General features: G+C 32.6%; 1 protein-coding gene across 2 annotated transcripts; it reads left to right on the top strand.

Moving 5' to 3' along the window:
- The first annotated feature begins 10,128 nt into the window (after nt 1-10,128).
- Nucleotides 10,129-15,506, top strand: LOC111883256 (cytokinin riboside 5'-monophosphate phosphoribohydrolase LOG7). Of its 2 annotated transcripts, none has more exons than XM_052764620.1 (7): nt 10,129-10,357; nt 11,224-11,321; nt 12,688-12,718; nt 13,196-13,295; nt 13,971-14,041; nt 14,292-14,435; nt 15,201-15,506. In XM_052764620.1, exons 1-7 carry the CDS (start codon nt 10,247-10,249, stop codon nt 15,294-15,296), a joined length of 651 nt encoding a protein of 216 aa, XP_052620580.1. In that variant the 5' UTR covers nt 10,129-10,246; the 3' UTR covers nt 15,297-15,506. The 2 variants fall into 2 exon arrangements, with proteins under 2 accessions (XP_052620580.1, XP_052620581.1); XM_052764621.1 differs by lacking the exon at nt 15,201-15,506 and adding an exon at nt 14,515-14,702.
- Nucleotides 15,507-26,205: the final 10,699 nt, after the last annotated feature.

Here is a 26,205-nt window from a genome sequence, read left to right as displayed (position 1 = left end):
GCCTTAGGAAGGCCATTGATTGCGTTGGACGATAGTAGTACTTCCAGGATGGAGAGTGTCGGTGGTGGTGGGAAACAACGGTCCAGGACGAGTAGGAGAAGAGCTCTGTGTGTGTCGCGTGAGATGTTTGTGGGGTGGGTGACTGTAGCGGACCTCGAGGACGAAGTCTAGTTTAAGTGAGGCAGAATTGTAACACTCAGAAACCAGAAGGCTAATTAAGGAAAGATATTATGCAAATTGAAGGTCAACTCGTCGAATCTTAGGGGGGACAACTCGACGAGTAGAAATAAGTGTTTAGGACGCGAGTTGAGAAACCAACTCGACGAGTTGGTCTGGGTTTAGGAAACCCAAGATTCCGGGTTTTGCACCCTATTTGAGCATCTTAATCCCCACCTTATGGCCTCATTTCCAGCCTCCATTGTCCAAACCCTAATCCACGAAACCCTAATGCTTGTGAGCTATTTTTGAGTGAACCTTGTGTGATTTGAAGCTTGTAGAAGTAGAAGAATCTAGAGGATTACAAGAGAAGATTGTAGATCCAGAAGCAAAATCCGATCCTCATCCGTTTATGGTAATCAAATCTTAACTTGTATATTAGTTTATTAGATCTCTCTATTTTCACTTTATGAGGGTTTTGGTCCAAGAAGCTTAGTCATTGGGTAATGGACGTCCCAAGTGACTTACCGTTCAGATCTGGGGTCTTGAAGGGGTTTCATGCCATAAAGATGCAACCTTTATGGCCATGGGAGCCCCATGCAAACTTTAAAGTCTTGTAATGGCCTTTTAAGCCCCAAAAGGCCAAGTATGGAAGGAAAGCCTAAGTCTTTACATGTTCACTTGGTGTTTAGGACCCAAATCCCGGTTTTCATGCTTGGGTTTGAAGTATTTTGGATTTTGGACAAAGATCTATGTCCTAAAGAACTAGGGTTTTAGCTAAACCCATTAAGAAGGACTAATAGCGGGTAAAGTTAGAAACTTTACCCTTGAAAGGGCATTTCCAGTAAGTAGAAGGAATATGGAACTTTGATATGGAGAGTAGAGGCTTAATCTGTTAAGATGGCTCAAACAAACTATGGAATCGTCGAGTCCATAAGGGAACTCGACGAGTTGAGTCGTGATGTCCCGATGTAGCTTATATGACTCCGGATTCCGTTCCAATGTCGAGCGAGGCCCGAGGAAAGTTTATATGTATGTTTCCGAACTACAGTTCGATGTCGGGCGATACTCGAGCAAGGAATGCATGATTAGTTATACTTGTTGTCTTTATGATACTTGTATGCACCTGGTAGGGAGATGAATGTGGGCGGGGTCCTGTATCTCATCACTAGCTGAGTATGTATGGGGTTCATATCTCATTATTAGCAGAGTAGGGGCGGTGCCCAAGATAGGTGGGGCCTTGACACTAGCAGTTATAGTGTTGTGTTTGACTGTTATGTACTAGCATGATTATATGTTATTGTTTGTAAGCGTATAGCGGGCGAGGCTCGGAGATAGGCGGGGCCTAATAGAAACAGATCTGTATACCGAGCGGGGCTCGATGCCATACAGGGTCTGATGTTGGATTCATCCGATGCCAAGCGGGGCCCGATGTAGTGGGCTAGGCCCAATGTATGTTGATATGTGCTTATGTGCATGTTATGTGGTAGCTTGAGGAGACTCACTAAGCTTCATGCTTATAGTTTTCAGTTTTGGTTTCAGGTACTTCCACTAGCCAGGGGAAGAGCTCGGGATGACTGCGTGACACACACCACAACTTTTAGCCTGGGATGATTTACTCTGATAATTTTATAAATGATTTTTATACAATATTTTGTTATAGTGATTTGAGATACATGAATTATGATCTTTGTTGTGATGTTATATGAATTATGGTTTTCTTAAATGAATTTAAAACAAAATTTTTAGACCGTATTTTTGGGATGTTTCATAATGTTTTTGGAAACTAAAAAGATATTAATTATTAAAGATTAAATATTGAAAATACTAAATGAATTTTATTAAAATTTTTGTAGTTAAATAATCCATTCTCATGATCATGAATTGTCATTTTCTTTAATGACTTAATGAAACAACAACATCCAAAAGATACAACTTCAATGAATGAGTTCATATCTTAAGAGATAATCTCGTAAGAGATATGAAATTGTATACACTAAAGGTCCTAGTCCTAAACTATTTGCTTTGAGCAATAAACCTGAAAATGATACCTAGTAAAGGCATCACTGTGATGCTAAAGATGCTTCTAACATCAAGCTAGGAATAGTTATTCATGACTTCTAGGAAGTCTTGGATAATTTAAACCAAGGTTGTAAAAATCGCTCGGCGGTAGGTCGACAGTCGACTGGTGTTAAGGGATTAATCGGTCTTGGCGGGGATTAATCGAGGACTATAAATTATTAATAAAATATTAAAATTAATTAATATTAATATATCTTAATAAAAACAAGTACTTCAAAATTAGAAAATAAGAAAATTGTAATTTGGAAATTTGGAAATACGAAAATATGAACATTTTGGTATAATATTTTAAAATTTGAAAATTTTGGAGTTAAAAAAAAAGTTGGTTTTTTGAATTTTTTTAACCTTTTTTGAATTTTTTTTTTGACTTTTTTTTTTTACTTTTGTTGACTTTTGTTGACTGATTAATCCCGCCAAGGCCGATGAATCCCGCCAAACCAGATTAATCCTAAATTTCTGATTAATGTCCTAATCCTCGACAGTTGCAGAACGCCAAGCGATTAATCCACGATTAATCGCCGATTAATCCCGATTTCTGCAACCATGATTTAAACATATATTTGATGATATAACAGGGCATGCAATATCCCAATAAATACAATGATGTTTTATTTAAAGCTAGTTTAAATATTGGAATAATGTAAGGCTAAAAGAATCACCTTGTGTGATCTAGGAGGCCTGTGTTTTATGGACCGAACACCTTTAAGCCCGAGAAATCTACTAAAGCCCACATATATGGATTTTGTTTCTTTTGTGAAGAAACTGGACACTGGAAGAGGATTTACTCCTCTTATGTGGAAAGAAAGTCTGGATGAGACTAGTACTTCTTGTATCTATTAGATAGATCTCATACTTTTCATGTAACACTTGGGTACTTGGTACTTAAATGTTAATCTAATATTTGTAAATGCCTTGCAGATATTTACTGAAGAGTACTAGCTAAGCACAATCAACTTAGAACTACACTCTCGGAGTTTAGTTTATTATTTATGCTAAGAGCATAAATTACTTGTAATGTAAAACAATATTTGTTTTGGAATAATGTATGTTTTAATTTAGCATGCCTAAATTTATGTCTCAGTTATTTAATTCAAATGTTTGATAATTTACTCAATCGTTTTTCATAATGATAATAATCATATGCTGGAATGATTAACTTCTATTTATGGGACTAAATCTCTTAATAGAATTATATAGTAAATATCAACATTTTATAAAATCAAGTTCTATATACAAACACTTTTGACTTAAACTTGTTTTAAATCAAACTCATATTTGACATTGTTATCTTTATTATATATAAATGACATTCACATATTCTAACTTCAAGAAAGGGATCTTTGAAGGCAAATAATGTAGTTTATTTGACATATGTGAATCTTATATATATATATATATATATATATATATATATATATATATATATATATATATATATATATATATAAAGGATCCCTAATAATATTTTCACTAAGGTGTAGAGAAAATAATTAAGGAACTATACACTTTGGTGTATGACTTTCTTTCTAATGAACGACTGAGATCAATCACAAGATACCAAATCAACTTTATTAAAAACTATAGTAGTTTAGTTATATTTTATGTGGTAAAGCATAATTGTAAAATCTTTGTTGAAGTTTTCAAAAGTTGAGATACAAACCGGTGAGAACCATCTAAGGCCTTAATGATAATAAATGATGAATTAAATCTTACTTGGTATGATTTACCTTATAATCGGTAGAAATATCCTCCTTTAATCTTTTTGGGATAGTATTTCAATCGCTATTAATTATATCGTGAATATAAATACCAACTAATAAGTAGAGTAAACACATTATAAGATTTAGTATGGAGGGGATCCATCCTCATCTTACTTAATGTTTTATGGATTTGAAGTCGATGGTGGATTACAACTTCTAAACCCAAAATCTACTAAATACATATTTGTACATATAATACTCTAAATGTGGCTTAAATTGTTATATGCAAACCCACCAAAAATAGGTTCTCTTATTCTTGTGCAAGCTAAGTTAGTAGAAAACAAGCTTCTAATGACAAAGCAAGTGGAAGTATATGGAACTTGAAGCAGCTCAAGAACCATGACCTTATGTAGTAATAGTTGACACTAGTTTTAACAAGGATTGTTAAACTTGAATAATAGCTATTCACAAACACAATTGTTCGCATTAATGGTAGAATTCATCTATGACTTGAGGAATGTGGAATCTCTCATATATGAGCTCTTATTGATGGTTTTTAGAGAATCCATCAAATACCAAGATGCTATGTCCGATCTCGAATCTGATAAATGGATTAGAGTCATGAACATGAGATGTAATCCATGTACGAGAATCAAGTATGGGTTGATTAAAATTTTCACCTATAGCAAGGCTAGAAGGAGTAAATAATTCTTCTAGAAAGAATAAATTGCATGGATAACCATACACATTTAAAGCAAGACTTGTAGTAAAATGATTTTTTCATACTCATGTCATTGACTATGGTCCTCATCATACTCATGACATTAACTGTGACCAAACCTTTTTCACAAGTTGTTATGATCAAATCAACAAGGATATTATTTACTATAAATTCATATTCTTAATATGAGATATAATAAATAGATTTCAAGGAAGACCGCCTTTTCTAATAGACATCTACTGGAAGATATATATATATATATATATATATATATATATATATATATATATATATATATATAGATTAGCCTGGAGGTTTTCTTAATCCATGTAATCCTAACAAAATGTGTAGAGCTTAAGATCCACTTGTGGATATAAAGCAAACATCTCAATGTTGCAATCATCACTTTAATGTAAAACCACAAGGTATGATTTTACATCAAAATGAATAGAACATGTGTGTTTACTAAGAACTAGTGGGAGCATAGTGAAATTCCTAATCTTGTATGAATGAGACATACTTAATCATTTGAAATCACATTCTGACTAAGCAAGGTCGTTTTCACCTTGACTTGGAAAGTGTTTCTAAAATGAAAGACTTGGGAAGGAGAAGATACATTCTTGGAATGTAAAATTTATAAGGGATATATTGATAAAATGAATGTTAAAAGTTTCATGTCCTTATAAATATATTGGCAATATCTTCAAAAGGGTCAAGACACAAGATTCTTTTGGAGAATTCTTGGCATTGTCATATGGCACCATTTTGAGCTAGCCTCAAAAGTACATAACTCATAGGCTTGAACTAGATGAAATGATTTGTATTCTATTTTCTTGGCAAATGAATTCATCATTTACGCCATATTATACATAGGACATGGTATTTGATCATGTTGTAAGCATGTCATAGGATACTAATTTAATACATGGTTAAGTCACTGGATGACTAAAAGAGCATTATATGAGTACTTTAGAAGAACTAATAGAATATATATGAGAAAATCAGTTTAGAAAAGATCTTTATGGAAAGAGCTACAGAAGATGTTAATTTCTAAACAAATATAAATAATTATGAATTATAATTGGATTTTGACTTCATTATGGAATGAATGGTAAGTCTTGTTGGAATGAGGTCCAAGCAAAACATAATGACATAATCTACTACAAAATAAGAATACACTACTTTAGAAGTTGAATTCAAATATGATTGGATGAATGGGATCATTGAAAAACTATGTTGATTTCTGCCATTCAAGGATCACATAGACATCTTTGTGATTTCGAGAGTATACTTAATCAAGCTAAGAGACTTTGTGTCATAAAAGAACACCAATCATATTCTCCAATAAATTTAACTATAGTAAAGTTAAGTATGGAGATGATAGTATTCACATAATTCATATAAATTAAATTTTGTCAGACCCATTGATAAAGTCATTCTTTTGAGCTAAGTATGAATGGTCACACTTCAACTGTAAGACTTTATTATTCTAGAAATGGAATTTTGATTTGCATTTAGTATTTGGATATTGGAAGATTTTAGCAACAACTATTAGATGATGTTATGATATATTAGGATATAGTCATCACATTAATAATTGTTATGTTCTATATTAACATGTTTAATCCATGAATAATGTTATTATTCTAAAAGTTCATAGTCAGTTATAATTGTGGGAGCAATTATGAAGTAAGAGTAATTTGAATTGGATTGGTTGACTCTCACTAGATGAAAGTAGGCAAGTGGTTGTAACCAATTTTCATAGGTACTTGTTAGAGAACTAGTATAGAACTGACCCACATCAAGATCATCTCATGGATCGCTACCAAGAATGATACTTGATTAAAAGGTACTATCTTCGTATCCTTAACACCTGAGATACATAGTGGTACATAAGTGTAGGGAATACCATGCTTTGATATGGTCAAATGCTATTCCTTATCTGGGCAGTTATAAAATCCATTTTCAGGTATGGTGTAAACTATGCAAGAGGATTATGTAGTCAAGCTGAGATTTATTCCTCATATGTGTTGAGAGTTAGACATATAAGGCGCCTTACCAAAAGTTGAACAACTAATGAGATTGATCACGATCCGTATCTCATGTTCAACATGATGTCTGTAGCAAAGGTATAACTGATAAACTTACCTTATACACCAATTATAGGTTTGAGCTTTTTTGGGAATTGGGCGTTGATAGAATGGCACAAAGTCATATGTTGTTGGGGGCAGTGAAATGTTGCTAGACGTTCACCACTGTCTGTATCAGTCTAATATGAATCTTGCGCAAGTGGGAGATTGAAAGGTCTAATATGCTCAAGAGTCATATTAAAGTGATATTGCTAATTAACATATGATACTAATGGGTCACATTAACAACAACTTGATATAATTGATTATTTATTAGAAATTGATTTTAATAAATATTCAATAAGACTCTTATAATTAAATTGGATATTATTTATTTCATGGAAATAATAATTTTCATTAGCAAGTAATATAACATATTATTTCATAATGTATGAATTAAGAAGTCATGTACAACATACTGGACTAGGTAAGCCTTTTGTCTTGTAGCAAAAGACAAAGTTTATATCTAATAAACTTTGAGTTTACAGAATATAAACTTCTTTTTCTCTTTTTCTCAATGATGGCCGCAAATAAGTTAGTGATAAAGAGGAATGGCTTTCCAATTTGTTTAATAAAAAGAAATGAAGCATAATGCATGCATGGGGGACAAATTGCTTTAGGGACATGCTTGTCTAAAGTGAAATGACCTAATGGTTAAAGACTTCACTTTAAGATAAAATAAATTTGAGGCTTCCACTCTTGAATTGGTGGCTTCCTTCTTGGTTCCCAAAACTGTAACCTCCTTAGAGGAGGTTACTCTCTCCCTTTTGTTCTTCTTTTCTTCAAGATTACTTGCATCTTCATCCCCTTTTTAAGTTCATATTGGTTATGAACTTAAAGCTTAAGGGTTTAATATTTTTGGACTAGCATCTACATCAAGTTGAGTCATTGTTGGTGTCTCAAAGATTCCACATTATTCATCAACTTCCAAGCCCCCCAAGAGGATCCAAAGAACAAAAAATGTTGTTATTTCTTCATCCTTTATATGGTTGGTATTTTATCTTACTAAAACTTGCAAGGAGCTCCTTGGTGGGTATAAAATGTTTAAGTTATTTTAAAAATTAAAGTCTCCCGTTGCCAAATTTTCTAGTTTATGAAACTATTTTTGAACTAAAACCCAACAAATGCGTACTATCGAAGTTGGAGGAGCCGAGATGAGAGGAGTCAATAGGAGGGTCGGAAGGAGGATTCGTGTGATGTGACACCGTATCCAAGGGGTGATGGGAGATAATGGAGATGTGGTCAAATATGTCTAATAAGTCATATAGGGTGGTGTGTTGGATGACATAAAGTGGAAGGGGAATGAGGCCTCATTAAAGATAAGGTGATGCGATATGATAATCTTCCGAGAGGTGAGATCAAGGCAATGATATCTTCGATGATGTGAAGGATAACAGAGGAAAACACATAGCATAGTATGAGGACCAAGTATGTGGGAGTAACATAGGCACCCAAAGACCCGAGATGAAGGAAGGATGATTTTTGTTTGAAAAGTTTGAAGTAATGGATTTAGTTGTCTATAGAAATGAAGGGTATGAGATTAAGGAGGTGGGTGGGCATATGTAAAGTCTCAACCCCATAATGAGGGGGAATATGAGATTGGAAAAGAAGAGTACATATGATGTTGTTTATTACGCGAATCATACGTTCAGACATACCATTTTTTGGGATGTTGAGGACAAGAGAACCGAAAGGAAATACCAAGGCAATACCTGCAGTTGCTACTACTATCGCTCGTTAGGGGCTGCTACTGAGGAGGCCACCCGTAGGGCTGCCAAGGATTTGGGAAGCTTTGCCAAGGTAACACCTGATGTTGCTATTGTTGTCACTTGATAGGGGTTGTTGTTGTCACTTTGGCTGCAACGACTGTCACATAGTGGTCCCAATTATTGTTGCTGCGGTTTGATGCACGAGAAGGGTTCCTCCAGGCCTGAGATTGAGACCCATTTAAGATCGGTGTGAACCACTTGAGAAGCCAAAGAGTGATTTGAGTGGATAGCTTGAAAAGGATGAATCCGATCAACTTGTTGTTCCTCAAGAAAAGTATGGAACGGGCTTGAAGAAAGCTTAGGAGCAGCTCACGATGACGGATAAGAGTGACAATGTTGTCGAACTTTACAACCTCGTAAGCTTTCTAATTGTCTCGAAAAGAACTCTCAAAACATTGTAGTTTAATTAATCCAAGTCAAGGATCAATGAAACAAATGCTTTGATGTTCGTGATGTTGTGGCGTTTAATTTTTTGGGTAAAGTTTGCATCTCCAATGGTGAAAAAGAAGGAGTAGCCAGAGGGACACAAGTGGAAAGGATAGAAGAAGACGGGGTTGGAGAGACCATCACAAAGGGACAACGGCGGAGGAGATATCATCTGCTAAAGAGAGCAGGAATAGGGTTAGGAGCTATCAAAGTTGAGATACCATTTTAGGGTGCAATAATACATTGTCTTCATATGTACAATTGAATACATATACAAGATATACTTGATTGGGCCTATATAATACAAACAATGGGCTAACAACTAATGGACTAATATACATGTGGGCTAATATACACTAATATTATCAATTAAATTCATTAATCCATTCATGGACATAATAACATTTTCTAATCGCATAAACCATGCAAATTCTTTTGCTTTTTTTCTCATACCTTGAATTTGTGTTTATTGTGTTGCTTGTCCTCGGTTTTCCTAACACAGAAGTGTCTAAATCTCCAAAAAATTGATTTGGATTCAATTAATAAAGCAAATCAAACATCGTTCATTTGATCATTTCCGAGCATTAACCTTACACAAGCACTAAAATATTTTCATTTATGTAAAAGTGAAAATATACGCGCAAATTCTCTTTAAAAGCTCATATGATCTAAAAGACCGCTTACGCATGCAAATCTTTTGGCATCGATCTTGTATTGCATAAACTAAAACACTTAGAAACATATACGCGCAAATTCAAGTCAATAGGATGCTTATTTTAACCACATAAATTTCATAATGTATCTTTAATTATAATCTTAAATCCGTTTGTTCAAACCCATATTATAATAAAGTATGTATCACACAATTTTATTATAATAATAAAGAATACATACATACACCAATTATATTTGGAAAGAATCTAAAGCCCATTACTTAATTAGTTAATTAACAAAATAATCAAACTTATAAAAAACATTATTTCAAAAAAAATCTCACTGGCTATGCCACGGGGTTAAGAGAACGTGAGAGAGGTGGGGTAGCATTGTTGTTGTTATGTTGTGGGTCTCTTCTTATTTCTCTTTCTTTAATGCATTTTTTTAATATAAATATTATACAAACATTCACAATTGATTTTCATTCCTTTTTTAACCCCCTCACCTCTCCCCCTCCTTTCTTCCAGGAAGCACATCATCATCTTCATCTTCATCTTCTCCAACATTTCTAGAGAGAGAAACTGAGATTCTAGAGAGAGAAACTAAGATATGGAAGGTGAAACAAGATCAAGATTCAAGAGAATATGCGTCTTTTGTGGTAGTAGCTCTGGAAAGAAACCAAGTTACCAAGAAGCTGCCATTGAGCTTGGAAAAGAACTGGTATAAATATATATATATATATATATATATATATATATATATATATATATATATATATATATATATAATCTATAATCTATACATTTTCTCATATTTATAATCTACATTTCTTTATAATCTACATTGTTTTCAAGATTCTTTGTGCATGTATAACAACATTATAAACCCTAACCCATTTCGTTTTTCTCTTATCTTCTTCACAATCTAACGATTTAAAACCCTTTTTTTTCCAAGAACCCATTGTTTCTTTTTCGTTTCTTGATTTACTACTATTCAAAAAAGTTTCGATCTTTTTCACCATTTCAAACAAAAAACAAGCTATACCCATAACCCATAACCCATTTCATTGTTCTTTGATCTTATACTGTTAATAATAGATAATAATCCCCTTTGTTTGGTGATAAACGAAGAATGTAAGTTAGGGTTTATGTTTCGCATGAGAGAGAGAAGAGAGACGAAAGTAGAGAGAGAAACTGCTAGCTGTTACCTGGGTGTCAGTTGAGCAGCCTTCTTGCATGATCGAAAGTTTATGGTGGAAGGGTGTAAGAAAACAACAAATTTATTTATAAAAACAAAAAAAAATAAATAAAGAAATAAAATGGTGTGCTTATGAATGGGGAACCAAACGTGCCTTGTTAGTATAATGTCCATTTCTTAAGCATGTTTTCACACAAAACAAAGTCGTTCATCATCACTTTTCGTTCATGGGGTTCGATGAAAATTAATCGGTTTTTGTTGTTCTTCAACTTATTAAAAAATTGAATCTTGAACAAAGTGTATGTTTTTAGTTTTGTTTATTATGAAAAAAAATGGTAATTAAGTGGGTGTGTGACACGTGTAAATGGTTTTTATGCAAATATTTGAAGGTGGAAAAAAGGATTGATTTAGTGTATGGAGGTGGGAGCGTGGGTCTGATGGGTCTTGTTTCTCAGGCAGTTCATGATGGTGGGCGCCATGTTCTAGGGTATGCTCTCTCACTAGCCTTTTAAATGCATCTATACATCTATATTTTTATAAAAATTATAAAGTTTTATATAATATTTAGTTATATTACGTTTGTTAAACTCAAAACAGTTATACATTTGTAAAAAAACTTACATGGGTTGCTTTAATTTTACGTTTTTTGTACATATACTCTCTTTCTTGATCATGAGTTCATGACCTTTGAATAAGTCTATACATCTATGATTTTTATTTATTATTAATTTTTTCTATAAAGATTTATATGATATTTAGTTATATTACATTTATTACACTTAAAACAGTTATACGTTTATAAAAACTTACATGGGTTGTTTTAATTTTACGTTTCTTGCGTAATGTATACTTTCTTTCTTGACCATGACCTTTGAATTAGTTTATAATAGTATATGATTTTTTTTTTTTTTTGTTATACAGATTTACATATATAAAAACTTAAAAAATTAAATGGGTTGCTTTAATTTTATGTTTCTTGTATATATTTAGTTATATCACATTTATTGACGTAAAATAGTTATACATTTTTCTAATAAAGATTTCTATGATATTTAGTTATATCACATTTATTGACGTAAAACAGTTACACATTTTTTTTATAAAGATTTATATGATATTAAGTTATATCACATTTTATTAAAACGTTACACATTTATAAAAACGTACATGGGTTGCTTTAATTTTACGTTTCTTGTATATACACTCTCTTGATCGTGACCTTAATTTGAATACATCTTTACATCTAATGGTTTTCGAGTATTTACAAAGATTTATACTATAGCACTACTAAACTAATACAACAATTATATATATAAAAGTAATAAACATATTAAAGAAATGGAAATTCGAGGTTATATAAAAGACAAATAAAGAACATATGTTCATGCATGTTTTCACATTACTCGATGAGAAATGAGTAGTTGCAGACATCATGGGATCAAATGCTTAAAAAACTCTGAAATCTGTACTTAATCAACCCCTTTGTCATTTTGTTTTTACCTTTTTTCTGTTCGAAACTGAACATAAACATCAAGAGTTTTAAAAAAGTCGACATATTTAATTTCGTGAAAGATTGAAACCATAATTTTATTTATTTTTCTGAACGTTACACTGTTTATACGAAACATCTTTTGGTCTATAAACACACTGTCAGTCCACTCTGGGACTTTTGTTCATAGAAAGGTAAAACATATCATGTAAAAAAAGCCTTCTTTTGTAGAAAGTAAGATACCTTTTTAATACCTTTTCGATCAAAAAAAAAGAAAAAAAAAAAAAGAAACCTAGTAAAATTACATATTTGCCCTTCTACTTCTACATACCTTTCTGATATTTTTTTATCGTGTTTTTCGCAGAGTTATACCAAGGACGTTAATGCCACGAGAGGTATAATTTATATTCAGAAACCTTTCAAATCAAAGTCGTCTTCTGATGAAATTCCTAGAGTTGTACATTTTGCAGTGGGAGTTGTACAGTAGTCTGAATTTGGGAATTAAAGTGTCGCCATTAATATATAGCTTCTTTATTTATTATGATTAGACATGTCTTGATCATACAAACTGCATATACTCAACTCCACTTCACATCAATTTCGAAACATTTTTGTTTCTTCGAACCATAAATAGCAATAAACCAACTTTTCTATTTCTAATTTGGTTACTCGTTCTACTCTAACTGATCTTGTTCTATTTCGTTTATAATAAGTAAAAACAAATCATGTTTTCAACTACTTTAGTCACTTTAAAAAATTAAAATGATGGGTTTTTGTTAAACTTATAAAAACTAGAATCTTTATTATAGTTTCGTAAATTGTTAAATCGATACATTTTTTTTATAAACTTTTGTGTTTAATTAATTAAACAGATAACTGGTGAGACAGTAGGCGAAGTGAAAGCAGTGGCTGATATGCATGAAAGAAAAGCTGAAATGGCTCGTCAAGCTGACGCCTTTATTGCTCTTCCAGGTTTAATTTCTTTTTTTTTAAACTATTTTATTTTTTATAAAGATTCGTTATCTAGAGCATAAATGGATAAATTCCTAGGTATAATTTCTTGTTTTTTAATAAACTTTATATTTTTTTTATGTATTCAGTATCTTGTACATATATGGATAATTTTTTTTATACAAAGGTTAATGTCACAAATGGATAAAAAACTATTTGAGATGTTAAAACACATCATTGTATTAAAAAGGTGTTATCAATGAGTAAACATCTCTAAGTTTCTTTCACAAAAATACTTTCTTAAAATGGTATTTTGTGAACAACATTTTAGTTACTTATCTTTATTATGATATGTTTTTGTACATTTGTGTTGTTTAAAACACTTAATATTTCATAAAGATTCGTAATCTTGGAACATAAGCCACTTTATATTTAATAATTCATAATCATGTAAACAAACCGATAAATTCCCGTACATAAATCTTTTCTTAAAACATACGATATTTCATAAAGATTCCTAATCTTAAACAATTCCTTTTCCACACCACTTTACATTTCACAAAGATTCACAATAATCATATAAATAAACGGATAAATTTTTTTTTTTTTTTTTTTTTTTTAAAATTAAAACCCATTCTATAATTTCTTTCAAAAAGATTAATAATCTTGAAAACATATATATGTGAAAAATCTCAGGTGGCTATGGCACTCTTGAAGAACTCCTTGAAGTTATCACATGGGCTCAACTCAAAATCCATCACAAACCCGTAAGAGCTTGTACTTTATGCAACAACACTTGTTTCTCATTTCTCAATCATATTTTTTTAATTAATTCACACTACAAGAATTAATAAAAAGAAAATGGGCATCTTTTTAATTGGTCAAATGCATCTTTACATGGTTCTCGAATATATTTATATATATTGTAGGTCCGATTTATTTAATTAGAGTGAGTTTTTATTTAATAATAATATTATTTAATAAATGTATCGAACTTATTTTGTGGATCATGTCCAGGTTGGTTTGTTGAATGTTGAGGGTTACTATAACTCATTGCTGTCGTTCATAGATAAGGCGGTTGATGAAGGTTTTATCTCACCAACAGCCCGCCGGATTATTGTCTCAGCCCCTACCGCCGGTCAACTCGTCAGACAGCTAGAGGTTAGTTTATAATTATTTTAAATTTTTTCATATTTGATTATTATTGTTATTTTTAATAATGAAAAAGAATTGGTTATAGATATTCGAAGAAGCTTGAAGAGAATGTTTAGGATAATAAAAAAAAACCGTTTTGAGAGAATTCTATTTGATTATTATTAGTACTATGTATAAATGATTGATTGAAGGGTGATTCTAAGAAAGTTTAAAGAATGTTACAATATTAAAATCAAGAAAATTAGTATTATTTTTGAGGGAAAAGTTTTTTTTTTTTTTTTTTTCATGGGTGCTAATGTCAAGAAAATTCTGGAAGTAACCTTTTCATGCATATTTAAATCAAGAAAATTGGAGAAATGGTTTTTGGCTTTACATGCTTAAAAGTAAATTTGACCAAAAGTGTATATATTTTGGACCAAAACAATATAGTTTTCATGCATACAATAATCAAGATTTAAAAAAATAACGTTTTCATGCGTATTATAATCAAGAAAATTAGAATGATTTGCTGATTTTTTTTTTCTTTTATACGTTGTATAATATATTTTGGGCAAAAAAGATTGATATTTTTTCATGCATAAGAAAAAGCAAAGACGTAACTTTCTGGCATGTTAAAATTAAGAAAACTAAGGAAATGATTTGATGATGCGTATTGAAATTTAGAAATTGAAGATATATTAAAATATAGGGAGTTATAAAATGAAGAGAATGAAATGAATAATTATATAATAAATAAATCGAGAGACTTAAATATATAGATCTGGATTTCAGGAATTTGTGCCGGAGTATGATGAAATTGCAGCAAAGTTGACGTGGGATGAGGTGGATAGACTAAATTATGTGCCGGAGGCCGGAGTTCCGACGTAGGTGGTGGCGATGGATGGTGGAGTTTTTTTTGGGTGAAATTAGTAGTGGGGTTTATACAGTTTGGGGTATATATGAATGATATATATACAGACTTATGATATGGTACATCTCCAGGGGCATTTTTGGTATTTTGGCGGATTTATATCCTTTACAAAACTCTAAAAATATTAATGTATATGATATCATGTGGAGATGATACTTTTGTTTTAACCTTTTGCAAGTTTGATGCTTATCTTTATATCTTATGTTATTGTTTATGTGAATTTGTTAGCGACTTATTAACAAAATCTATCTTAAGAAGATAATAATCTTTATCTTAATATTTCCCTTTTGTAACGGGGGTATTCTTGAAAAACAAATTAGTTCATATTAATAATTTAAATATATAAGAAAATTAGAAAATATAATATGATCATAATACTTTTTAAACTTTAATATGTGGTATTAAATTTTGTACAAATGCTATAAATTTTTGATAATTTATATCTATTTTTATTTTTGTTAAATTAAATCTTTAACTAACAAAAAAAATAACAAAATTTTATATGTTAATATATTTAGGCATGACAATTGGATTGGGTTCGGGTTGCCAGGTTAAAATATATTGATTCAACTCAGGCGTATAATATATGGGCGTGAGGTTGGAAACATCAATCAAACGCAACCTATATAACATGTTTAAGTATATGGGTTAACGGGTCGATTTCGGGTCTAAGAGTTGACTAGTCATTTCAAGTTACTTTTCACATGTTAAATTTATATGAATTACATACGTCTTTAAATTAATTAATAATTAGTATTTTATATTGATTATAATGAAATGAACAACCAAATACATGCCTTTAAGATCTAGAACTTTGGATCGAAAATTGGAACACAGGTTTTGAGTGAGTCTCAGGACTTAATCACTTGGGGGGGCTATATATATATATATATATATATATATATATATATATATATATATATATATATATATATATATATATATATATATATATATATATATATATATATATATATATATATATAGGTTTTGAGTGAGTCTCAGGACTTGATCACTTAGGGCACTATATATATATATATATATATATATATATATATATATATATATATATATATATATATATATATATATTCCATTAAATCATAAATATTTTTTTTAATATAATATATATAGTTGGGTTGGTCAACAAACATGTAGTCCAACCCAACCCATGAAATAAAGGGATTGACGACTCAGAAATCTCAACCCCAACTCGTTTATTTTCATGTCGGGTTTGTGTCGAGTTACAAGTGGATCGATAATTATCACCCTTAGGTATATGTAGGTGTTTGAGGGAAAGCTATAAAAGCTAGTGGCCAAAGTGTATATATTTTAAGGGAAAATAACTTAAAAATGTAAGATACTTTTTGATTTGTATATATTTAGTCATCGAGTTTTTTGTCCATATTTTTCCATTGAACTTGTTTGAACTGTTCAAGAAACATCTTTATGACCTGCTATCATAGTTTTATCCGGTTTCCGGTGTTCTTGGCAACTTCGACGAGACTCTAATCATCTTCTCATGCAAAAAATACCACTAACACATACACAAAACACAGAACACTTAGATTCAAGTGTTTTTCCTCAAGAAATTCTTCAACCTTCAACCCAAAAATCCTTCAACTACTTCAACCCATTTCCAAATATCTTCATGAACAACTAGATGAGAAAAAGAGTTCATCAGAAATGATTTTAGATTTGTGTGTGTTTGTGTGTGTGTTAGATCTAATGTAACACCTCAAACTTTACACCAAAATTTTCATTTTTAATTTACCAAAACAAGTTTCCCAAACCAAGTTATCAACCATATAATATCAGAACTTATAAACTGTCCCAATAGTAAATCCCACAGCGAGTGTGTACAATTAGACCAATGCCTTACCGCGGTCCTCAGAAGTACCTGTCACATATAAATCAACAATTATAGGCACGGAGCTTAGTGAGTTTCCCAAGATACCACATACAACACAACATAAATAAACAACTATGGGATATCAGCAACCTTGAGACTATCAACAGTTTCAGTGGGCTAACTGTACGCCCTATGAGTTATCAGCAACCCTGGAGACTATCAGCGGTCTCAGTCACATAATAACAACATATCATAATAATAGCAGCTAGACCCAACTGGTCATCACATATACAACTATTCTACCACATAGGTAAGAATAAGTGAGGAGACTCACTTGATACTGATGACAAGTAAACCTCACACCCGAACTACCGAAACTTGACTCCGCCTAATCAATGAGATAATTAACCATAATTAGTAATTAAGGTCCAAAACTCAACTCGCCAGACCAATCCCATAACTAAGTCCTCTAAGGTCAAAAAGACCATTTTGCCCTTCCCATGGCCCAAAACCCTAAATCTTGACCAAAGGTCAAAAGTCAACTGCCCAACGAGTATGCTGGGCCTACCTCTTTTTATGCAGGACGTACAACTCGAACAACATATGGTCGGGGTCGAAACCGGCTACACAGGGCGTAGCCAGGAGTACGCACAACGTACTCCGTCTCCTTCCACTTTCATCCACATTGTATCTTAATCCCTTAAGACAACTAACCCAACCACAGATCTGACCATTTTCAGATGTCTTATTCCATAAAGTCATCGACTTTAAGCCTTTGCATGGCTAGAAAAGTCTCAATGCAACACACTTAACCTTCCAACACATTGTAAGCTACTTTGTTCATGCATGAGTCATAGGAATTGATCAAGCAATCATTGTTATGATTCTACAAGTCCTATAGTGCATGAAAGGACAACTACAAGCCCCTAGAGTTCTCCAAACTTATAAAGGTCCAATCTTGGGGGCAAAAGTTCATAAAACCCCAACCATATAGATCTGATGTGAAAATTATCAATGTATAAACTTTATACCTAAAAATGATGCACAAACATGAAAGGTTTCTGGATCTACAAGCTTGCTAGCACCCACTCCTTCTCTAGTCTCGTTCTTCAACTAAATGCCCCAAAAAAACTCAATATGCTTTCAAAACTCACACACGCAACTCAAACTCGGAATTAGGGTTTAGGGAGGGTATGATGGCTGATAAGGATGATCAAATGGGGACATTATGCTGTTTAAATAGGGAGCAACCCTTAAGATTAGGGTTTGAAGTCTGGGCTAGTACGCCTGATATACCACACATACACCCAACGTACTAGTTGATCATCCGCGATTCCATGCTGCATGAGAACGTTGCGCGTACGACCACAATCGCAAGCCTTTTTCCTCAGGGGACCAATTGTGTAACTTTTGATAAAGATACAAGAAATAATAAGAATACCTGATATTGGGATGTTACAGTTCTCCCCTACTAGAATCAGACTTCACCCTCGAAATCATCCTTAGGGAACAACTCAGGATATTGCTCAAACATCTCAAATTCGGGTTCCCACGTCCACTTTGTGTTGGATTAATGTCTAAGTCCATAACTATTTTGGTATGTGCTTGACCCGATGGTGCATGGTCCTTTTGGGTTGCCTTCACCAAAGCAACTTGATTGGAGAAATAAAAGAGAGAGAGAGGTTATTATGATTTATTAATATGTTATAAGAATAATATATTAAAGGAGAAATCATATTTGTTTAATTAATATTTGTCAATAATTAATTAAGAATTAATTTTGTGATCAAATGTAATTAATTAAACTAGAGGGACTGAATTGTAATTATGTAATAGTTGCAAAATAGGGCAATGTTTATCCTTGTTAAAGGATGGACGAATTCAAGGATAAGGATATCCTTGAAATCGTCCAAGGTCCAAGAGATAGGGATTTTCAAGGCTTATCTTATGGTTACTTGATGGGCAAGTAACTAGATAAGGATAAGGACTGAAACCCTAATCCCAACCCTATATAAAGACCCCTAAGGCCTTAGGATTTCGTGTACTTGATCCCTAGAGCATCAAAAGACGAATTCAATACCTCTCCTCTCTCTTTATACCTTCTCCATTTGCTCTTGGTGTTTGTAAGCCATTAGAGGAGTGACACTTGTGACTCTAAGCCTTCCAAAGTCAATACAAGGAGATTTGGGATTGTTATTGCTACATAACAATCAAGGTAACATTATAAACCTATTCTCATGTTAATATGATTATTTGAATGCTAGAATTAGGGTTTATAGTCTTGGATTCAAAGCATGTACAATAGAGAAACCTAGATCAAAGCATTAGGGTTTGTATGAACACATAAGATGTCTTATGACCAAAACCCATCAGTGGTATCAGAGTCTAGACTGGTTTCTATTGTATTGATGCTTGATATGTATGAAAAATTCAATTGTATGAACTTGACATATTAGGGTTTATTGCCAATAAACCCTAGGAGGCTAAAGTTTTTTTTTGAGATTAGGGTTTGCAAACCCTAATTTGCAAGAGTTTGAATAAGATCTTCAAATCCTTTCCTTAAACCCTTAAATTTCGAAATCTAGGGTTTGTTTTAATCCCTTGATTTTCGAAATTGGCCTCCTCCCCAAGATAAGATCCTAAATTTTAGGGATTTGGATTATCCCATATCTTGTAATTATCCTCTAATTGTTATATATGGTAATTATAGATTTTGCATTATCCTATCCATATTTTCGAATTCTAGAGAGATATTTAAGGGATTATGATATCTTAAATGTATAAATGATAATTATCCTCATGATTTAGATAATCCCTTATGATTTAATAATTAAATTAATAGTCTAATTCAAGATATTATTAAATCAAGAGTTTTAATATTTAAAATTTTAATTTACATGTCATAAATTCGAAAAATTTGAAGAGAAATTAAAACTAAATTGTTTTGAAAAGTTTCAAAACTTGCCCTCAAGTTTTGGAATTTAAATTTTGATTAAAAGTTTAATTTTGATGCATATTTAAATTCTAAACCCTAATGTTTTGAAATGTTTCAAAACTTGCCCTCAAGTTTTGGAATTTAAAAGTTGATTAAAAGTTTAATTAGGAATGTTAAATTCTAAAACTCTAGTATTGTTTTGAAAAATTTCAAATCACACCCTTATGGTTTTATTAATTAATTAAGGTGTATAATTAAAAGAGATTTAATAAATCCATAAAAGTTTAGGTTTAAAATTTAATTGTTAAAATCGACCACCTAATATTTTAAAAGTATAAAATACACCCTATACTATATATAACATTAAAAGTCTAACATTATATATATGTATGAGTAAAAAGTCAGTCTTACCGTTAGTAGGCCTCATTCACGAAGCTGGTCTATAAGGGGTGTTTAAGGAAATTGCCTATAAAATGGCGATTGAATGGGTATCCACTCTTACCCACCGCACTCTTGACTAGTGGAGGGTCGTTAGCCGAACAGGTAGGATAGGATGAAACCTTCCATTATAAGTATAATGAATTATTAAAGTAACTAAATGTTTTCATAAAATTCCCAATCTTAGTTACTTAGGCAAAAGTGAATTGATGCAATTCCATGAAATTACACTTTGTGCCCTTGCAAAGACGTTAGTGGAGCGTGTGTGGTTTACCGGCACACTAAATGGTTCTAAGCAAAGGTAGAAAAGGGTGACTCCATGTTTGTCATAGTTCGATGGAGCGTGTGTGGTTTACCGGCACATCGAATAGGTGACTGTAACATGTGAGGGCACCATGTAAGTTTGCATGGTTATTCACACCCGCTTTGTGATCCTCGGCATCCCAGTCACAAACAAGAGGGGCATATCGAGATTTAAACATGTCGTTGAAAGTTCAATGAATCTCAAAGGATCTAGGAGTTTTCATAAGTTTAAAAATTAAATTTCTTTTTTGTTTTCGTGGTGGAAATTAGTGAATCGTCATTCACTTACCTTCAAATATTCTGCAATTAGGGTTACGGCATCCCTCTCCCAAGTTATAGAATATTGTGTTGGGTCCTAGCCTTAGTATCTCATTTGGGTGATTTACTAAGGACTCAATCAATCAACTAATTTGAATTTATTTTCTCCCGTTTTGTAGATGTCAAAGTTTGACAACTATGGTCTTCTCAAATCCCCCTGGAACAAGCATTCCACATGAAGATGATATTCCACAATTCGATCAAGGAACAAGAGATCATACTTCACTTCCTCCTCCTCCTCCAATTATTCTCCCTAACCCACAAGTTCGAAGGCTTGAAAAGTTCAAGATCACTCAAGCCCTTTTGGCAAGTAAACATAAAGAAGGAAAGCCGGTGTGTGCACACGTCCTAGGGATGAAGTCACACATTAATAGGTTAAGAATGTTGGGATCCGTTGTCTATGAGGAAATGGTTGTTGATTGGGTTCTTCAGTCACTTCCTAACTCATATAGTGAGTTCGTAAGAGAGTACTATATGATGAACCGCGACGTGACCCTTATAGATCTCACCTATATGCTTATTGCTGCTGAATCAGCAATGGTTTGGCGCAATAGAAAACAAAGTTGATTGGTGAATCTGTCTTCAAGACCTCTATGGATATAGACAATGGCAACGAAAGACATGCTATGATCGAAAATTTTGATCATAAGAGAAAGGCAATGTCTGAAGTAGTTCCATGTCCTGTTCCAAGAGAGTCAATCTGCTTTTATTGCCAAGAGAAAGGGCATTGGAGACGAAGCTGCCCTATTTACCTAAGAGATCTAAGAGATGGGAGAGTCGAAACGTATGGCTCTAATATAGGTAAAATCCATTTAAGCTTCTATTCTAGATTCCTAATACATAATGTGATAAGATTACAATTGATGTTTTGTAGGATCGAAGAAAAGAAAGGAAGCTTAAGGGAAGAAGTGAACAGAATCTAACCGTGAAGGAATGGATTTCAATCGCATTTCTCGAAGATTAGATTCTTGAGCTACTATTTAGAGTTAGAATTAGATTGCTAAGAAAGATGTATTAGCATAGTTTCTCAATGAATTGCATTGTAAGGACAAATTTTTCCGCAATAAAATAAATTTTGATTTTATATTATTCATTTATCCTTGCAATGGCGTATATGAAAAATTGATGTTTGAATATTAGCAATAATGGATTTGGTTTTTATGGAAAGTCGAGAATTTACCAAATAGGGAGAGTTTCTCATCGCCCAAGTTTCAATTGGACAGAAACTTGGAATCATGCAACTTGGTTGCACGATGAATGAGAAATTTCATATTTTGGAAATTAGACTAATTCATTGACAAAGTGTCAAGTGAAGGACTAGGAGATCGAGTACACAAAGTTGTGTGTTGATCAAGTTCACCATAAGAATAACAAGATATTCGTCATGATTTACTAAAGGTTTAGTAAATGTGATTATACTTACAAGATTAAGTGTAATTCTAGATTGATTGAAAAAAGGTTTAAAAATAGTAGAACGAATAAGAAGAATCAAGTAGGCAGAAAGATAAAAGTTTCTCCATTCTAAGAAGAAGGGAGAGTAGCTTTTATGCTTTATGATAGGTCTTAATGATTAAGAACCATATCTCAATTGATCCTCTAAGTAAATCTTAGCACAATTGTATGTTTAAGAAGAGGAATCAAGGATTGAAGAAATGGTTAAATCAAGAAGTCTATCATACTTCGTTCCAATGACAAGTCTTAAAGTTAAGATTGTGACAATGAGTGAAAAGTATTAAAGGTTTATAACATTCATCAAATGTGGAAAGTTGTGATGTTATAACATTCATCAAATGTGGAAAGTTGTGATGTCTTGGATAAGACAAAGACCAACTAGAACCAATTTATGAAGAGTCTTGATAAAAGCTACACTAACTCTTGAATATTTGTTTGTCAAGAAATGTTTATTGACAAAAGGATCCTATATGTCAAGGAGTCAGTGGGAGTCTTGATGGTCTTGAAAAGTTTCAAAAACAAATCAAATAGACCTTATCGATCATCACTAGCACACGAGTTGAGGTTTACAACCTATCGTGATGACATTATTTTGCTTCTGTGCCAATCCAATCGAGTTAATTATGCATGTGAGTTCTATGAGTTCTCATTTTGAACACATAAAAGGCAAAGCACCTTAATCAATGAAAGGTACATTGATAGGAAAAGGTGAGCTGCTTAACTACTTGGAAGACGTGGTGGGCAGCTGTGCTACCATAAGGCAAGAAATCAAGATTAAGAAAGTTCGATCCATATAAGTTTGAATTTGTCGTAAACCTTGGTTTTAACAAATTCACATGGATAGGAACACATACACCGTTTAAATCTAAGTGTCATAAGATTTCCTCCTTCATGAAAATGATTGTGAGGAAATGCTTTCACTAAGAAAGATTTTAAGAAGATAGTAATTGTAAAATTGCATTCTCGAATTCAATCATGGTTACGGTATCCCTTTCCATAATTTGAATTGTGAGGTTTGACAATTAGTCTTAATTGTTTAGACACACATATGAACTATCGAAGGCAAAGGTGTATAAGTTCAAGAAGCCTTGATAAAGGATTATCAAAGCACTAAGTATTAGAAACATGAACTTAAGAAATTCAATAAGTATTGTTTTCTGAAAGTTAAGATGTTTATAAATACATGTCGAAGCTAGTGGGAGCATAAGTGTTATGTTTTGTAATAATCATCATGATAGTGGGAGCATAAAAGTTATGATTGTATGATTATTAAGGCACGTATTGCAAGTTGGCAATATTAATTATAGAAAACAAGAGTTATACCTTGCAAAGTCGTAAGGGTTGTAAAGTTGTTTTGCTATAATTAAGGGAATATTATGCTTCATTTCAAATCTAAAGGTTTAGGTTGTGGAATGTTAATAAATTTAGTCAAAGGTACATAGTGTGTTCTTAAAATTTCGATTATGATTACGACATTCCTCTTCACAATTTGATTTTTGAGAACATAGCAAATAAAACATTATGCGTCGTGTCCTATACGCTTCGAGTATAGGATCGATTGCAAATGCTTTAATGCTTGATCATTCTAAAATTTTCCAAATGTCGAGCGCATTTAGAGGGAAAAGGGACTAGAATTGGTTTTGGCTAAAATAATTAAACAACTATCAAAGGACAATCCAAAGTTCGATGAGGATTGGTTGCTTGTGAGTAGTTGGAAGCATGGTATTGGATGGACAATATAGACATTATTATGAATAGAAAAGATTCTATTAAGAATGAGTTGTCATATGGAAAATATGGAAACATGTCCATATGGGGAATTGAATATTGAAAATCTATGATTAGATTAGAAACTTTTTATGCAAAAGGATGTTCAAAGAATGTACTTTGAGTGAGAGACATCACGTTTATGGAATTGTCTTGTAACAATCTCCGTTAGAGGACTTTGTAATATCATTGGCAATAGTATTTGTGACTTTGGTGCAGTGACATTACGAAAGGATCATTGCATAGGATGTTAGAATCTAGCATATTTTATAAGTAACAAGAATTTGATATTCTTACACTTATGAAAAAGGATTTGGAGTTGTGAAATGAGAATGATTGGAAATGTGCTCAATTTGGTCTATTTCACAAAGTAAGAACCATAGGTAAACATTGTGTGCATGTTAGGAGCATGGGACAAGTGTTGTAATTCAAGTAAAAAGTTGATTACCCGAAACGACAAATAATGAGTAATCGGTATGGTGATAAATAAAAGGAGTTTTATTTATGCTCAAAGGTTTGAGGCCATATGGGATTAATATTATTCTTGTGTTTCACATTTGCATGTTTTGACTTCCAGAATAATTGAGTTTATTAAGAATAATCGAATTATTCGAACAGGCCACAGTCGTTCATATGTTGGAAGTAGGTATTAATAAAGACTGTCGTGAATTGGTGTGTGGATTGTCTAAAGAGCATTAGACATAAGCAATTGTTTGCTGCAATGTTCATGAGTGCTTATGAATGTGATTTGAGCATTGGATCAAACCCACGCTCACTTGGATCACTCCATGAATTGTATCACGAGTGATTGGTGAGACGATAACATCTTATATTCTTGAAACCGAGATGTGTGAGTTGTATCTTGCGAATCGGTTGCACATTGATAATATGTAAACGCACTAGTAACTTGGTGTTATAAAACATATTGTTGTGTGTGATTCGGTGAGTAAGTGCAAGCAAACATTGTATCAAAGTTTATCCGTTCCTTTTATCCAAGGTAGGATAAAAGCGATATCTTTGGGCCCCTCGATGATTTTGTGATGACAAACGTACATGCTCGGCCGGGCTAGGGCTAATTTGATTTGTTCAATTAGTCAGTCGTGATAAATCGGGAATCGAGATATAGTACAAAGAGAATGATTTGAAATCATATCTCATATGATATCTAGAATGGAGGAATATATGATCCCTTATCTAAGGACACGCGTATCTGATAGGATCAGAGTTGACAACGGCTTTGGAAATCTACGATTGCAGATCAGGATCTGAAGTCATACGCAGAATAGTTGTTAGACTTATCAAAGTGGGAGACTGTTGGATTAGTGTCTAAGTCCATAACTATTTTGGTATGTGCTTGACCCGATGGTGCATGGTACTTTTGGGTTGCCTTCACCAAAGCAACTTGATTGGAGAAATAAATAGAGAGAGAGAGGTTATTATGATTTATTAATATGTTATAAGAATAATATATTAAAGGAGAAATCATATTTGTTTAATTAATATTGGTCAATAATTAATTAAGAATTAGTTTTGTGATCAAATGTAATTAATTAAACTAGAGGGGCTGAATTGTAATTATGTGATAGTAGCAAAATAGGGCAATGGTTATCCTTGTTAAAGGATGGACGAATTCAAGGATAAGGATATCCTTGAAATTGTCCAAGGTCCAAGTGATAGGGATTTTCAAGGCTTATCTTATGGTTGCTTGATGGGCAAGTAACTAGATAAGGATAAGGACTGAAACCCTAATCCCAACCCTATATAAAGACCCCTAAGGCCTTAGGATTTCGTGTACTTGATC

This window comes from Lactuca sativa, chromosome 6 (assembly GCF_002870075.4).
Source record: "Lactuca sativa cultivar Salinas chromosome 6, Lsat_Salinas_v11, whole genome shotgun sequence".
NCBI lineage: Eukaryota > Viridiplantae > Streptophyta > Magnoliopsida > Asterales > Asteraceae > Lactuca > Lactuca sativa.
The sequence above is the reverse complement of the archived record's forward strand: the minus strand, read 5'-3'. Positions and strand labels throughout refer to the sequence as shown.

What these genes read in the sequence shown, in the direction of transcription:
- LOC111883256 (XM_052764620.1), top strand. Translation starts at nt 10,247, where the DNA reads ATGGAAGGTGAAACAAGATCAAGATTCAAGAGAATATGCGTCTTTTGT. An exon ending in GGTGGGCGCCATGTTCTAGG is followed by an intron (nt 11,322 to 12,687) that starts GTATGCTCTCTC and finishes TGTTTTTCGCAG; the next exon opens with AGTTATACCAAGGACGTTAA. An exon ending in GGACGTTAATGCCACGAGAG is followed by an intron (nt 12,719 to 13,195) that starts GTATAATTTATA and finishes TTAATTAAACAG; the next exon opens with ATAACTGGTGAGACAGTAGG.